Raw genomic sequence first — 17696 nt, forward strand, 5'->3', positions numbered from 1 at the left:
AGTGGACATGGGGACCTTGTCTTCAACTGTGTTTTATAAAACTGGTTTTTACACCTTGCAGTTTTTTAAGCAGAGAAGAAAAGCACCATATATGGATATGGTTCACTAATCAGTGAACCCTAAAGACTTCAAAGAACTTTTGGGAACCAAATTATCATCTGACCCCGGTGCTCTTTCCTGCCAAGGCAGGGGGTTGGACTAGATGATCTTCCTAGGTCCCTTCCGACTCTAGCTACTATGAAACTATGAATCAGTTTGTACCTTCCTGCAGTCACCTATTCATGCCGAGCATAAACCAGACTGTACAGATAACATAGATGTTTATTGTAAAGGGACATGTACAGTGGAGTAACAGTAGTAGCTTGGTGTTCAGACAGTGTGTACAACAACAGAGTTTAACATTAAAATAGCCAAACCCATACTAGCTGATGCTGCAAATCTGACTTTTTATTACCACTGTAACAAATTATCTGCTCCTGTCCCATGCTTGTATCGCTGCTGAATTTTAACCCGTTTCCCTCCATGCCCTACTAGACTAGAGGAACTATTGTGTGCAATAGACATTAAACCCATGGTTTGTTCATTATATATGCTTGAACTGAATGTTTAGGCTGGTAAAATAAATGAGTGTTCATTTTATCTAAGCAACTGACAGTATGTGGAAATATCTCTGAGTCCTTATGGGAGGTTCACAAAAATGTTTAGTAAGAGAGAGTTCTGTGCTTTAGCTGTATGATCCAGAAGTACAATTTTAAGTGGAGCTAAGCATGGCTTACCAAATAAGAAAGAATAAATGGGATTTGTATTCATTAGATATATTTGACAGGCTAACTTAAATATAATATTTAATTTCTTATCATATTACTTACCGTTTGATAGCTGCTCTTCTGTCATATAAATCTTTACGATAGCAAAAGATTAATTTTAAAGATACTCCAGCTTAAGAATGACAGATTTATTTTTAAGCAAAAAAAGTTAAATAATGATAACTAAGAACCAAAAAAAGTCATGCTTTTCCACTGAAAAGAGAGCATATCTGAAATCTAGGACATTTTGACTCATCAGAAGAGGTCTGGATGTGAACAGGCTGGAATACAGTTGTGATGGTGTCTCGTTTTTTTTCTTCGCTTCAGGAAAACCTTCAAGGTGCAAACTTGCAAAATGTGATACTAAATCGGACCAAAGGTTTTCCATTGCTTCCTGATAACAGCAGCGTACAATCAGTTTCTCCAGTTAAAGCTGTACCAGCAGCTCATAGACAATCTGATTCTACTCCTGAATTGGTTTCAGAAGACGGGGAAAGGTAGGTGTCTAAATGACCAAAAATAGATAAATTAACGTAGCTGGTGTATTCTGTATGATTTTGAAACATTTTAGTTCAATATTTACCTATTTTTCCTTCATAACATATTGTATTTACATCAATATAGGATGACCCCCCTCAACAATTAGTTTCTATATATGAAAAAACTATAAATTTAGTTATAATTTTCCAGGTATAGAATCTAATTATTGGAGGTTTGTCCCACTTTCACTGCTTTGATTTTCACTGCTTTGATTTTGTCCCACTTTCACTGCTACAGCAGGAAAAATAAAACTCAGGGGTTATCAGGTGGCCCCCTAGCCCTCTGCCCCCTAAACTTCTTCCCCCTGCAGCTCCTCCTCCTACTTCCACCTTTCCTCCTACTGCCAGACTCTGCTCTCCCTGAGCATGTGGACGTGAGGGACAAATTTGAAAAAAACCCATGGATTAATTAACACTCTTTTTTTAAAACTGCTGCAAGTTTTAGCACAGCTATTCCACAAACATACTTTTAAGCACCACTTTTGTACCTACTTATATAGAATATAAACTATGCATTATATTAGTCCAGAGCCAAAAGGCTCATGATTTACTGTATAGTGCTTGGGCCCAACCCAATGGAAAGTCAACAACATTTCAAGCCATGGTAACATATATATATATACGAGATACATGTGAAGTATGTGTTTAACCTGCTCTTGAAAACTTCTAACAATGGAGATTCCACAATTTTTCTAGGTAACTTGTTTCAGTCCTTAACCACCCTCATAGTCAGAAAGTTCCTCCTAATCTCCAAGCTAAACTTCTGTTGCATCTTGAGGCCATTGCTCCTAGTTGTGTCCCCTACAACCATAGAGAAAAGCCCATCTCCATCCTCTTTCTAATCACCCTTCAGGTATTCCTAGGCTGCTGTCAAATCCCCCTCAATTGTCTCTGCTCCAGACTAAATAACCATTAAAACCTTTTGTCATAAGTCTCATATTTTAGGCCTCTAATTGTTTTTGTTGCTTTCCAATGAACTTTCTCCAATCTGTCCACATCCTTCTTGAAGTGTGAGACTCAAAACCAGAGTACTCACCAAGTGAGGCCTCACCAGTACTAAATAGAGCAGAAGAATCACTTCCCTTGACTTGCAACCAACCCTCCAGTTAATGCAACCCAGGATGCTGTTGCGTTTTTTTGCAGCAAGAACGCGATGTTGGTTCATCCTTAGCATATGGTCTACTGCAGGGATGCTCAGCCTCCATTCCTCAGGCCAAATGTAGCCTGTGGAGCCATTGCATCTGGCCTGTCAGGCTTCCCATGGGTTGGGAAGTTTGGTGGTAGGGGAGTGGTGTCCATTAATATGGTCACACTTCCCCCTGCCAAATTCCAAACCCCATATGCCTGGTTAGATCCAGGCTGCATCCCATTCTGCTGCAGGCCTGGGCTGGGGCTGGCCCATGCTGCACCCCCCTGCCCTCTGCCCCCCCAGTGGGGTTGGGTTGGGGCTAAGCCATACTCCCCTTCATCCCCCTGGCTGGGTCATGGCCCTTTGTTGCCGCCTCCTCCCTCCAGGGCTAGGCTCAGACTGGGATGCCCCCTGCCTGCCTCTTTGTGGACAGATGTTGCCTGCCATGCCAGCCATGGGTGTTGAATAAGAATCGCTGTCTGGCCCGCAGTTGGACCAGGCATTCTCCATTCAACCCACTGGGGAAAAAGATTACACACTACTGGTCTACTGTAACCCCCTGGTGCTTTTCTGCAGTACTTCAGCCTGGCTAATCATTCTCAAGTCTACTTCAGCATGCAGTTATTCCATCCCTACTGTAGGACTTTGCATTTGTCCTTGCTGAAACTCATCTGAGTAATTACAGACCACCTTTTGTAATCTCTTCAGGTCATTCTGGATCCTAGCCCTACCTTTCAGAGTGCCTGCAAATTCACCCATTTTTGTTGTCTACAAATTTGCTACGCGTTCACTCTCTCCCATTATCCAAATCATTAATGAAGATGTTAAACAATACCAGACTAGTGACAAAGCCCTGGCAAACTGCACTTGATACCTCTTACCAACTAGAAATTGAGCCATTGAGGAATACTTGCAGAGTATGATGATATAGCCAGTTATATCCACCTGTGACAGGCACAGGAAATCTGTCCAGGTATCTGATGCCCTCTAGTGGTTAGACTCGCCTGCTGTCAGGACCCAGCCTCAGGCTGCCTTAAGAGTCTGAGACAGCCTTGTTCTAGGTGCCTTTCCTTTCTGAACAACCCTAAGGGCTCCTCTGCCTCAAATTCCACAGGGTGCATTTCCCCTTTAAGGCTGTCTGAAAATAGGTCATGGAGTTTCTGTTCAGCCCGACAAGCTATTTGGACTCCCCTGCCCTGCAGTCCCCCCTGGTTACGTAGCAGTCCCAGGCCTCAAGGTCTGCATCCTTGCTGCTGCAAGTTTCTCCTGGCTGCTTCTCCAAAATGCAGCTGGACCCAATTCAGCTATCTGCTGAATGTTTTAGCCTGCTGCTTTCTTCCCTTCAGGTAACAGGAGACCTTCACACCCTGTTACACCACTTTACAATACTTTTATCTAGGCTGTATTTTCTTAGCTGTTAATGTAATAAAAATTGTGACTTCTCTGATCAAAGCCCCCCAAATCTGCACTTTTCGGCAATTTAAAATGAATCACCACTATGTATATAGGTATCAGTTGAACACACTGTTTTATTGATATACTTACAATTTTAAAGCCTACCGGTGCCTCAATCACTATAAAAAAAAATAAATAAATAAACTGTAAGTACCCGTACGTTTTGGCATTTGATCTTATGTTTTTTATTATCTTGAAAAATCCGAGCTCCATATGCCCCTTTTGTTCACCAGCATGTGGATCCAGTAGCGGCCATCCCTGCTGTTGCTTTGCTTTGTGGTGCTGAGCAGCCAGTGTCCTGCCCATGCTATTGCCTCTCAGTCCCCACCCACAGTTCCCTGCTCCCCTAGCCCTGCCACAGGGACCTCCCAGATGCCAGGACTATGGTGCTGGGGACCTGGGTCCAAAGCCCCCTGCCCCCCCAGCACTGCCTGAGCCCCAACTGCTGCCCATGGGGAGGCAGTGGCTTGTGTGGTCAGAGCGAAGCGCAGAGCCTAACTCCCCCTTCCCCACAGTAGGCACAGTTGGAGTGGAGCCCATGGGTGGGGGTGAATGTGGACTGGCCACTGCAGGTTTGGGGCTCCCCAACCTGCTGCTTTTCTCCCAGGAGTCTCCACAGTCCAGTGAATGAGACCCAGCATAGCAGGGAACCCAGCCCCTCTGCCCACCCCCATTGGATGAACTGCCCATGGCTCTGTCCTGCTCCCAGCAAGGTCTTGCTGCCACACGTTCCTGCCCTTGGCCCCAGGCACTGTGCACTACCCCAAGTGTCCCCAGTCCTAGCCCTGCTGAACTCCTTCCCTCACTATGGGGGGGCCTCAATCTCCCACCCCATTTACCTTCCCTCTCCCTCACCTCAGACTTACCTGCATGGAGCTGTGGGAGCTGCTGTCCATGCTGCCTGGCTGCCAAGTACATGTATGTGTACACATATACATGTTGCACCCCCTGCCTGATTGCCCTTCTCCCACTCCCTCCAACAGAAAACAGTTGCAGGCTGGAACTCTGCCAGCCTGCAAGGGGAAACCTGCCTTTCCCATGTTTTTCTCCTTTAAAGGAGAAAATCTGTGTTACCGCTATTTTTTCATGGCAAATGGAAAACGCAGAATACCAGTCATGAGAGACCATGTCAGAAGCCTTGCTAAATTCAAGGTATATTACATACATTGCTCTCCACCCCTCATGTACAGAGCCAGTCACATTATCATAGGTTGAAATCGGGTTGCTCAGTATGACTTGATCTTGCTGTATCCATGCAGGCTGGTCCTGATCATATTGTCCTCCTCTAGGTACTTCACGAGTTCCTTGAGGATCTGCTCCATGATCTTTACAGGTGTAGCGGTCAGGCTGACTGGTCTATAGTTCTTCCAATCTTCCTTTCTCCCTTTCTTAAAGATGGGCACTGTATTTGCCCTTTTCCAGTCATCTGGGACCTCCCCTGACTTTCACGAAGTCTCAAAAAGGATAGGTAATGTTTCAGAAATTAGCCAATTCCTTTTAGTACTTTGGGGTGCATTTCATTTTGTCTTTTTGCATTAAAAGCATCTAGCTTCTCTAAGTATTCTGTAACCTGTTCTGCTACTGCTGTAGGCCAGGGGTGCTCAAACCCTGGCCCCTGGGCAAGATCCAGCCTGCAGTGCTGTCATTCATCCCACAGAGTTCTCCATGGTTCCAGAAATTTGGCAGCATTGGAGCAGTATTGTGCTTCCCATTCTTTTGTTGCATTGGGATAGCTTGTCCCTGCATCTTTAGGAATACCTAATACAGAGAGCTGTTTTTGAATTTTTGGGATCAGTCCAGTTGCCTGTCTCTTGCTTTTTTTTTTTTTTTTTTTTTTGTGATTCTTTTACAGATAGAATTTCCATTTTTGCACTCGGAAATCATATGCAGCAATGATAAGCAAGAAGAGAAATCTACAGAATAGGTGCCATTTTTATTCCTGGTGGGGGAAGATTTACCTTCCTGTCCCCTCAAAAATCCATGCCGCTGTCTTTAAATGGGTAGATAAAATAGCAAAATGTGTCCGACAAAGCTGTTTAACTACAAATTTTGTAGTAGACTTCAGGAAAAGAACAAAGGTTTAATTTGAAGACCCATAGTTCTCAGGTGAAATCACCTAATGCATGTCGATAGTATAGACACCTGTGGGTTTCTCAGCCAGTTCCCTGTTACTTCCATTCCCTGTCAATACCTTAATAAGTCTTTAGTCTATAAAGAGTTTAAAGAAAAACAAGCTAATTAAGGCTTTAATTTCTAATGTAAAAAAGCAAGCAGAAAGAAAATGTCTGTCAGAACATGGAGGGGAGAGGAAAGTAGTGGGTTTTTTTGTTTGTTTTAAATACATTAAGGGGAATGAAGGTGTGGAGTTCCAAGGTAACTTGCAGTTTGTTTAGCATGAAGTCATAAGACAGGGTCAAGCTAATTATATTAGAGATCATGTTAAAAAGCTGTTCTTATTCTGAAAGTTAGCTGAATGATTATCTGGTCAGGACAAAGAGCCGTAAAATATTAGATGGCTGAGAGCTACCTATTGTGAGTCTTAGACCAAAGTACCACTTGCCCAAAAGACTGTACTTGGTATTTCCTTACCCGATGCCTACTTCTGGCATGTGGGTATTGTTAATCAAGTTCTAGTCATACTGAGCTATTGAAATTCAGGGCATATGATCGCAGAGAGAGTAAATGATACTTGGAATTTTGCTTGTTTTACTCGTATCTACCAATCCAAGTCTTCCTGTATAAAACCTAGTTTTTTTGTTGCATGCTAGCACACTTCCTGGGGAAACTCCATAAAGTCTTTCTTAGTGAGAACCTTTATCTGGGCATGAAGTCTTGTTAATTCCTCTTAAATGTTTGTTACTCCTAGGTTTTCGAAGAGGATCAAGTGTCATCTTACAGTGTGCCCACGTAATTCAACCAAAAATATTCTTGGGTAGACTAGGAATAACTGATTTGTCACCATGGTTATGTGACTTGACATCCTTTTGAAGAATTTGGGAGCTAAAGGGCTGCCTTCACTTCTAGAGTTGGGAGATGCCACTGATTCAGTAAACATAAGAAGCTTGCTTATCACCAGACACAACATTGACCATCTTTAGGAAAGCCCAGAGGGGTGCTTTGTAGTAGGTCATCTCTTAATATGGGTTTACCCATTAAAGCTTTTTTTTTTTTTTAATGTAAATAGTCTTGGATTGGAAAGTGAGATGCATAAGGATTGTTTTATTTGAGTATTAGTTTTCTTTTCCATATGTCTAGACTAGCTTTCAGCTGCGTCAGTGATTCTGCTGGGAAAAATTTTGTGCATCCTTGCTCCCAAAGTAGGAAAACGATAGAACATCTAGATGAGATTTTCTGTTCATCTTCAACAACACTGCAGGCTTTCTCTGAATTGCCATTTGATCTCTTTGGTATTTTGAAGGACATTAGACTACATCAGAAAAGGAGTAATTTTCTTAGCTTGTTATGGCTGTCAGCCATCAGAGATTTAACTTTTGAGGGAGAAATAGTATTCTGATCTTTCTGATGCATCAGGTTAGATTTCCGTCCTCCCTCTGGCCAGTGAGCATAAGTCATGAGTGCATCTGTAATATTCTAGGTTTGCTTGTTAATTAGTTCAAGACTTCATATAACCACACCCAATTAGTTTATTAATCTAAGTTAAATTGGCACAATACCAAAATGCATTACCAGACTGGAGAAGTTTTGCAGCAGTTGCTTCTTTAATATGACTGTTCCAAATAATGAGCTCAAATAAGGCCATATTTATATTACATTGGTTTACAGCACATAAAATATTTCATTATATTACTTCAGATACTAGACATTATCTCTTATCTTGGTTCCCAGAAGTTAGAAGAGTAGAGAGTTCAGTATATCTTTTTCTTATCCTATAGAGCCTATTTATTAAGAACATAAATCCTAAATATTTGCAGGATGTTTTAGTTCAGAGGTAGCAGTAACTTAGTAACTACATTTCCATGGCAGTGCTTAGATGAGCACAGACCATTCTGGGAATATATGTCATGGGCCAGCAAATTATTAGGAAGATTTAAAACCTTGTTGCAGTGGATTTAGGCTTATTGGACAGTGTTGTCTGTGATTCTTGAGGTGACGTTCAGGAGGATGAATCTCTCTTTTTATAATGGGAAGGGAGCGCTGCACACAATGCAAGTTCCCATGCTATCAGTTATCTTTTTTTTTTAATTCCTTTAGCTTCGCCATCTTCCAAAAGATTATTTACCGACCTGCTTCCCTGTTAAAAGTGGGGATGCCTTTTCATCAGATGGCTGTTTCATCATAGATGTTAGAGCCGGAAGCACAGTGCCAAGACCTGGCTTGTGGGGATTTTAAATCTACCACAAGGTATTTACCAGTGCTAAATGTAAATGGTTGTTTCATAAGAGGACATAAGACTGGACTTGGAATGGGCAAACAAGTGCAGCAAATAAAAAAAAATGCAAGATGGAATCGACCTGTTCTCTATCCAGGATCTTTTCGATCGTTCTGTGAACTGGGAGTGAGTGAGTTCACCATTCAGGTTTTCCATTAGATGTCCATTCCAAATCTGTTACAAATAAGACTTAAAAAAAAAAAGTGGCAGGCTTCTATTTCATTTGCGTGATTCTCTTTATACAAAAGTCATCCAAGCAAAATGGCTATGGGAATCATAGGGATGCAAGCCATATTTAACTTACTGATGTTGTGTTATGATGAAGGTTCTTTGGTTGTTCAGGAACTGATACTGGAGGTGTATGAACAAGTTTGAAGTAAAGCAATAATTTTCCATATCAGTAGTTTCCTCAGTCAGTTGTTCTTTAAATGGTTTGGTAAAATCATCCCTGTGAGGAATTTTAGGGCACTCCTTTATAATGTGAATTCCTGGATCACCACTGTCCCTTGGGAACATTAACCTTTTGGTAAACACTGCTTTCAACTAGCATCCATTTTTCAAACATCCCATCATTCCTGCCACTTCCTTATTTCTTTTCCTATAGATGTATCACTGACTTTCAGAGGCAGTGTAAACACCCTGCCAATTAGGCACATCAAAATCAAGAGGTCAGTCTCTTTCACCCTGTCCAAAGTTTCAGAATCTTCTCTCTCATGTCATTTTGCACTGACATAACTAGAATCTTACGGTGGGATACACAGTATCCTCTGCCGTATTAGAATCAAAGATCATTACATTAGTGTAGTTCCACTTCATAGGTCAGAGAGGGGATGAGTTGCTGGATGAGATTACAAAGGAATGGAGAAGTATTTGCTACATAGCTTAACAGAGTCCCTTTGTTTGAATATGTAATGTCAGCTAAATAAGTTTGAAATTGCAAAGTAGTTAAAGCTGGAGTTAGACATCTTTCAGAGTCATTTTCTACTTTCTCATTCCCTGGGCACCCATACTTAACAGAATTATAACCCCAGGCTCCCCCTGCACTGACAATAAGGCATGATGGGATAATCACTTCTCCTGCCATTCATGCTTGGCGTGGCAGGAAGCAGGATTGTGGGGATCATGCATCAGACCCCATCATGCCTTTGCATATCTGCCAGGGGCCTGAGAAATTCCATTTAACACCCCTTGAATTCTGGCTTTGAGTTCTGAAGTGATGGGAAGCTGCTACAAATTAAGGAGGTTCTTGAATTTGGGGGGAAAAATTCACCTTAGTTCTAAGCAGCATCTGTACTATTTTGGTATGCTTTTCTAGGTAGGGCACAAAAACCCAGAGTCTGTTACTGTATTGCCTCAGTCACAAAAAAGAAAAAAATAACAAGTGAAATTGGAAGGAATCAATATAGCAATGTGTTTGTAATATCAAGTGGAGATGAACTCTCTCTAAAAATGTAACTATCTTAACATGAACTTTTTATAATATTAGTGGATGCTTGATATTAAGGGAACACTTTCAATTTATAATCTAGTAAATTAAAATTATGTTTTAAAAATATGTGTCAATATTAGCTTCAACACGTAACTCTCATACACCATATTGATCTTTTGTAGTTTTAGCAGGTCATTTGATATAATGCATTGTAGAATGTAACCTTGTCATAAGGTGGCGATTGAAGTTTTGCTTTCTGGTTTTTTTTTTCTTTTATTAATTATGTGTATGTTGAGGGTTTGTTGGAAAGTATATAAAAATGTGGTTTACAATTTTAAATAGATGTACCCAAGGTGGCTGTGGAGGTTTATCCTGCTGTGCATTTTAGTGTGATTTATTGCCTTAAAGAAATGAAGTGATTCCAGTGTTTCACCTTCAAAGAAGGCAGCTAACCTTCTTTGAAGATGAGTTGTTTCTGGAAAAGGTGACACCTAGAGTGTGAACTCTTGATGCCTGTTACTTCAGTAAGGCTTTTGATACGGTCTTCCATAACATTCTTACAAGTGAGCTAAGGAAGTACAGGTTGGATGAATCGTCTATAAGTTGGATAGAAAACTGACTGGATGGTTGGGATCAAAGGGTAGTAATCAATGGCTCAATGTCTAGTTGGCAGCCAGTATCAAATGGAGTGTGCTAGGGGTCAGTCCTCGGGCCAATTTTGTTTGGTATCCCCATCGATGATCTGACTGTTGGAGCGCACCCTCAGCAAGTTTACAGATGATAAAAAGTTGGGGAGAGTAATAGATAGGCTGGAGGGCAGGGCCAGGATTCAGAGGAATCTCAACCAGTTGGAGGACTGGACCAAAAGTAATCTAATGAGATTCGACATGGACAGGTGCAGAGTTTTGCACTTAGGACAGAACAATCCCATGCGTCATTACGGGCTGGGGACCAACTGGCTAAGCAGCAGTTCTGCAGAAAAGGACCCTGGGGTTACAATAAGCTGAATAGGAGTGTGCCCTTGTAGCCATGAAGGCTAATAGCATACTGGGCTGCCTTAGTAGGAGCATTGCCAGCAGATTGAGGGGAGTGATTCTTCCCCTCTATTCAGCACTAGTGAGGCCACATCTTGAGTATTGTCTCCAGTTTTAGGCCCCTCACTACAGAAAGGATGTGGATAAATTGGAGAGAGTCTAGCGGAGGACAGTGAAACTGGTGAAGTGGCTAGGGAATGTGGCTTATAAGAAGAGGCTGAGGAAACTGGGCTTATTTAGCCTGGGGAAGATTTATTAAAAGCTTTCAGCTACCTGAAGGGTGATGGTAAAGAGGAAGGGGCTATACCATGGGCAACTGGTCCTTCCTGAATCAAGTTGGGGGGGCACTTGCCCTCCTCCCCAGCAGCGAGTCAGCGACCAGGAGAAGGGTCCCCCGTGGCCGGTTGTGCCAACCCCAGAAGTGCCAGGGGTGTGCCCAGAAGTGCCAGGAGCACTTCTCCTGGTGCTCCCACTCCCTGGCCGGCACTCTCACAGGGTGGGGGGCACCAGTGCTTCCGCCTGCCTGTCGCCCAAGCGGGGCACGCTGGCTGTCGGGGGGGTGCACGTATGCGTGGCAAATGACAGAACAAGGAGCAATGGTCTCTAGTTTCAGTAAAGGAAGTTTAGGTTAGATATTAGGAAAAATGTTCTCACTAGAAGAATAGTAAAGCGCTGGTCCTGCTTTGAGTAGGGGGTTGGACTAGATGACCTCCTGAGGTGCCTTCCAGCCCTAATTTTCTATGATTCTGTCATTTTCTGCTGTTAAGTGGTGGAGCTATAATAACGCATAATCTGTAAATTATGGTATAAGACTGAAGGGATTTAAAACAAAATCTATTCCAAATCAAATATTGCGTAATGGTATTTAGAGAGCATTTTATTTGATTGATGGACTATGATTTTTGGGTTTTATAGCTAGCAATGTTACCAAAAATGCATTTTACTTTTTTTTTGTTCAGTAAGATGCAGTTGATTTTCTTACTGAGTCAAACATCTAAGTTTTGTGACTCTTACATATTTTGTAGCTAGTTCTCAATGTTTTCTATTAGAAGAGGGGAACCATTTTTATGCATCGTCAATTATAATATTATTTTGGTGAATTAATCTTTTGTTTTGTTTATCAGCTCTGATGAAGTCATACTAATTTCTGTGGAAAGCAAAAATTCAACGGCAATAACAACTACAAGCAATTCAGGTATTAAAGTTTAACAGCATGCATATGTTCTAACAAATTTGAGGAGAAGATTTAAAACAAAGTAATATACTTTCCTGCAACTAACGTTTTTGTTTTTTGTTTTAATTAAACAAAAGCATAGCCAAAGGATGCTGACATGCTTTTGGGTGAGTGAGTCAGTTTACAAAAAAATCAATACATTGACGTGTCCATTTTACATAGATGTTAAAAGGACACTGTCAATGTATTTTGCATATTATAAACATTTTTATAACTGTATAATCACAGAACTTTAAAAAAACCCTCTTATACCCTGTCCAATTGATGTCGTTTGTTACAGGATCGCTATTTCATGAAACTAAGGGGAGGACAGGGAAGAAAGGCTGAAACATTTCTGTCAAGTGCAGATTATTGCATAGGCATTTCAATGTGATAAAAAAAACTGAGTTGGTTCAATTTGGGCATTACCAATCTGACTGTGTCCCTATAAATTATGCACTAACAAAAAAGAATTCTGAATAGCTTTTTCAGTATATATGATTTTAAAAAGTATAGCACAGTGGATGAGTAAGGAATGTAATTCCTACTCTGCAGATATTTCATTTTTAAGGTTTTTTTAATAGATCATTTTCCTTTCCCATAATTTCTTATTTTCAAGTCTTAAGACAAAATTTTAGAACAATTGCTGTTCTGATTAATTTAATGATCTACAGCTATAAAAAAAAAAAAATAAAAAAAATAAAAAAACTTAAAAAGGAAATATCTGCAAAAAAGAAGTATTCAATTGACTTTTTCAAAAATCTTCTGTTAAAAAAATATCTTTCATTACTTACATTACTTTTATTTCATTATTTGCATTTTAACTGCTTGAATACCAAATTCAAAACTGACTCATTGCCTGTAATCTGGTTCATGCCCCAAGCACACACATAGAAGTTTGCTTGTTAATTTAAATTTTCTCACTAAAGTCCCTGCTACACATTCAAATTTAAAGCTGTATAGAAACTATTTATGAACCTGTGGCACATTTTCAAGCACTACCTTTGTACCTGATTGACCATTTTCATAGCTGGATGGACATTTTTATTGTGATAATTAATTAATTTTCACATGTGGCCAGTCTAAATTTATTGTACAGTTAATCATTTAATTGTATAATATAAGTAATGTGTGGCAGGGGCCTAAAAGAGAATAACTGAAGAATTATTCAGGGCTGCATATTACGTATTGGAGCAGGGTTCCCAAAGTGCAAGGTGTGGACCACATATGGACTACAAAACATTTGTAAGCAGACGGTTTAATAGTGTGGCTGTCTTTGATGGAACCAGCTGAGCTCGTAGTCATTAATTCATTAGCCATTGTAGTCATTATTTCATTAACTGATTGACAGCCTTAACAGTAGCCCTGTATTCCATTGTGAAAGATAGTTGATGTCTTTTGTAGTGAAGCCACTTTGAATCATTTCGTTCATGATTTAAACTTTAAAATGAGTTAATTGAGATGTTGCATAGTCATCCAATGGCATTTTTGAAGTGCTGAGGAGATTGGAACACAAGTAAAGGAATTTTTAAGGAATACTAAAATTTCACTTAGTCTGATGGTGTTTTTAGAGTCTGACTTGATTTGCGAGAGATTTATTTTGAAATAAGGAGAGTAATGTTTTCAGTGTGTCTGTCATTTTCCTAAGGCATGTAGACATAGGTAACAAAAATGCCCTGCTATCCTGTATGTTAGAATACCAACAACTACAAAATAGACTTGAAGGCACAAGTGACAATTAGGCGTATTAAATTAAAGCTTTTTCAAAAATCTTCTGTTAAAAAAAAAAAAAAAGCGTCGTCTTTCACAGATACTCAGAAAAAAGACACTTCTACGCAAGCAGCAATATCAGCTAAAACTCAGCTCGGCAGTAAGGTAGGTTGATAAGAACTTTTTTTATGTTCAGCAACTAAATCTTTATTTGCTTGCAGTGATTGTTGTAATTTTCAAGTCATTTAGCCTTTTTGTAGATACAGCGTAGACCGGTTCGTCTTTGGCATCTTGTTGGGACTGAGACTTCAGCTATATAGGCCATCACATATCTTACCTCTCTTTCAACATACGCAAGGTGAACTTTGCCTTCTGCTGCTTCTCTAATATGTAAATTCATAAAGTTGTCTTCTAATTTCTGTTTGTTTTTTGTATTGGGAATGTAGGTTATGTCTTACCCTGGAAGATTCTGATGCCCAGAGAACTTGTGAAACAATAAGATTATGAGAGAGAAAAGCTGAGGCAGTGAGATAAGAAGGGACTTTTGTCACTGTTAAGCTATAGTTTGGGTTTTGTAAATAGTTTCAATGATTTACATTTTGCATTAAAGATAACTTTAAAAAGATTCAGCACCCCACCCTTCAACTAGGAGCTCCCCATAAATTGCTTTGAAATCCTTGTGCAAGATCAGGAAGAGCAGACTAGAAAATAAGTATCATCAAATCTAAAATATAAGCAAAACTGTTTCTCCACACCCAAAAAAACCCTTTCATTCCTCTTTTGTCTGTCCTCAAGAAACAAAGTAAATTGTAGTCTCAAGTTTCTCTCAAGTCCTGTGCCAGTTGCCCTCCTTAAGCTGTTCATATTTCTTTCTGTAAATTTAAATGGTAGCAGGTTATATTCCATTTGTCAAAAGTTTTGGAACATTTCAGAGATTATCTTTGCCATCTGTCATACCCTCCCAAGAACTTTTCATCTAACCAGGGAGACCTTCCTTTGCTCTTCCAAAGCTCATAGAAAATATATTTTGCTCTGGCTGGTTTTAGGATATATGTAGTATAGGAGGGTTTAGGAAAAAAGATTAGGGAAGCAAAACTCCTCCTTTCCCAGTGTAGTAGTGTATACAGGTTTGGGAAACTAGTCACCCTTCCCATACAGGGGTCAAAACATCAGCCCATTTTGCTAACCCATTACAGAAGATAGGTTTATTGGAGCTTACCGTTCGTTACCTGTCTTTTGGAGTGTCATCTTGTAAGTCTTTTAATCTTGTATAGGCCTTGATGAGAAATAACAGCAAGATTTTAAGTCTTTTTGACTGATGATCCATTTTTGATGCAAGAAGTTTGAGTCCTAAAGCTCTACAGAGTTGGTAGAGGTCACGGCACAAATGAGAAGTCAACAGCTGTCTTAAAACTTTCTTAAACTCCGCAGGGATGGAGTCAGGGATAAATTCCTGATGATTCTGGATTCTTAATAAAAATTGAAAATGACAACAAGTAAGAAAACAGGGATTTTGGGAGAAGGTGACAATCTGTATAGTTTTTTTTCTCATGAACTTCTTAAAGGGTACAAAACTAAAGCTGTCTGTCTTCACATGTACTAGACCAGAGAAGTATGGACTGGAACCATGCCACTACCTTCCCTCTTCCCCCAGTACTGCATAGAGTGAGGGATTGCATACAAACTTTTCTGGCTTCTTTTACAACCTTAGCAGGCTCTTCTCACTACCCTAATTGCATAATCCCAGGAGAGTGCATATCCTCCTAACTCTGTGGATTATGGTTTGCCCTTTTTGAAAGTAGTACATATACACTTGGCAGCTCTGAAATATCCCATACTGGTTGTTTCCCTTCCTTTTTCTCCACCCCAGTCTACTTCTGCTTTTAGCATACAGCTTCCAAAATGGTAGGTACAGTGTATTAATGCAAAGCTACTGATCATCCAGAGCCTGTCTCCCTTTCTGCAGAACTTGTGGAGTTTTCTGGTAGATGAAGAAACATGCCTCATATATTTTCTTCCTTACATTTTTCTGCCCTCAGTTGTCCCACTTCAGCTCCTGTGCACTGAATGAGCAGAAGAGGCCCCGTGCCCTTCTGGTGTGAACTTCCTAAAATGTATAGTAAGGGGCCATCAGTCCTGACTACCTTCTAGAAAGTCAAAAGAAAAGATCTCATCTATAGCAAACCTTCAGAGCTGTAAGAATTACAGTTCCTTTCACTATAGGGCAGAGAATAAACATTTGCTAGCAGTCACATCAAGGATATATTAGCCTCCTTATGAACCTCTTGGGGGACACTCTAAGTTGTGAAAAAGCAAGGCTCTTTTCTCTTCCCATCTTTTAGGGAAATTCCCAGATACGTTTATACGTGTATGTAAGCTTGAGACTATCAGTAAGAATAAGATTGGCAGATAAAAGGGAAATTTACGTTATCATCTATTGGCTTTTTTTTGGCCAGTGTAGCTGATAATGTTCACTGTTAAATGTAATTGAGGATCTCTTCAGCCTCTGCAAGAGAAGGCTGAGATGTGATGTTGTGGCCGCCTACAAATTCATCGGCGGGGGGAATATGAGATGCTCTTCTTTACAGTGAGGGTTGCCAGAATCTAGAATGGGCTTTCAAGGGAGGTGATGCTCTCCCCTACCTTGGGGTCTTTAAGAGGAAGCTAGACCTAGCTGGGACATCTAACCCCAGTCCTCTTTCCTGCCCAGGGCAGGGGGTTGGACTTGATAATCTACTGAGGTCCCTTCCAACCCAAACATCTATGAATTAATTAAGCCTTCTGGCAGAAGCCCCCGGACACTGTGTGCATGTGCACAGCTGCATGTATGCATGTGGCCAGGAATGCTGCCAGGCAGCTTGGAGAGCAGTTCCCTGAAGGTAGGTTTGTGGAAAGGAAGGAGCATGGGGAGCAGGGGGCAGATAGAGGCCTCCAGGGTGAGGAAGAGAATGGGGCAGGGGCTTGGTGGTGAATGGGCCCAGCCAGGGTGGTGAACAGGACCCAGAGCAGGATGGAGTCATAGACAGCTTGTCCAGGGAGCTTGGGGTAAGGGAGCAGCTCTCTACCACTGTGCACCCCCCTGCAGGGGAGGCAAGGGGGGGTATGTGCCCCCCAGATTTGTATGAGGGGCAGATGCGGGCTACCTGTTGTAGGCTTGGGGCTCTCTACCCTGCTGCCTTTGTCTTGGGAGCCCCACGCTGGTAACATGTTCCTTACCCCCCCAGCAGCAGTGGGGGTGGTGAGTTGTGTCCCCCCTTTTCAGGCCAGTAGGGGGCACACAGCCAGTGCAGGGCTCTCAGGTTCTCTTCTACAGAACTGCTGCCCAGCCAGTCAGCCTCCAGCCTGTACTGGTACATGGGATTTTTCTGTCCTAAGTGCAGGACATTGCACATGTCCTTGCTGAACCTCGTAAGATTTATTTTGGCCCAGTCCTCCAATTTTGTCTAGATCCCTCTGAATCCTAGCCCTACCCTCCAGCGTATCTACTACTCCCCCCAGCTTGGTGTCATCTGCAGTCTCACTGAGAGTGCACTCTATGCCATCTTCCAGGTTGTTGATGAAGACATTGAACAAAACCAGCCCCCAGGACCGACCCCTGGGGTGCTCTACTTGTTACCAGCTGCCAACTAGACATTGAACCTTTGATTACTACTCTCTGAGCCCAGGGCACCAGCCAGTTTTCTACCCACCTTACAGTCCATCCAGCCCATACTTCCTTAAATGGTGGAAGGGCACTATTAGGAAGGAAGGAGTGGGGAAGGCCAGTTCCAGTGGCATCCTCTTACTTGGTAAGTGTGTGCAGAGTATGACCTTGTCTTTACTAACTCTGTCTTCAGACAACATGATAGGTACAAAACAACTTGGTAATACCCCCCCCCCTTTGAAACAATGGCACGTCCTCAGCTACTCCATTTTAAGAGTGTTATCTAAAAGACGTTTATATCACATGAATTATGAGAGGAGTCGATGACTGCTGTATTGATCATTTAGT

The 17696-nt window shown here is 41.3% G+C and overlaps 1 protein-coding gene across 1 annotated transcript in view; it reads left to right on the forward strand.

Annotated features, from left to right (window-relative positions):
* ATF7IP2 (activating transcription factor 7 interacting protein 2) overlaps positions 1 to 17696 on the forward strand; it is a 53334-nt gene that overhangs the window by 18085 nt on the left and 17553 nt on the right. The window contains exons 6-8 of the mRNA XM_019540094.1: positions 1134 to 1303; positions 11907 to 11977; positions 13806 to 13870. Of these exons, the coding sequence (XP_019395639.1) occupies positions 1134 to 1303; positions 11907 to 11977; positions 13806 to 13870 (306 nt within the window). The remainder of the gene's footprint in view (positions 1 to 1133; positions 1304 to 11906; positions 11978 to 13805; positions 13871 to 17696) is intronic.

Source organism: Crocodylus porosus, unplaced genomic scaffold, assembly GCF_001723895.1.
Source record: "Crocodylus porosus isolate Cpor-Errol unplaced genomic scaffold, CroPor_comp1, whole genome shotgun sequence".
NCBI lineage: Eukaryota > Metazoa > Chordata > Crocodylia > Crocodylidae > Crocodylus > Crocodylus porosus.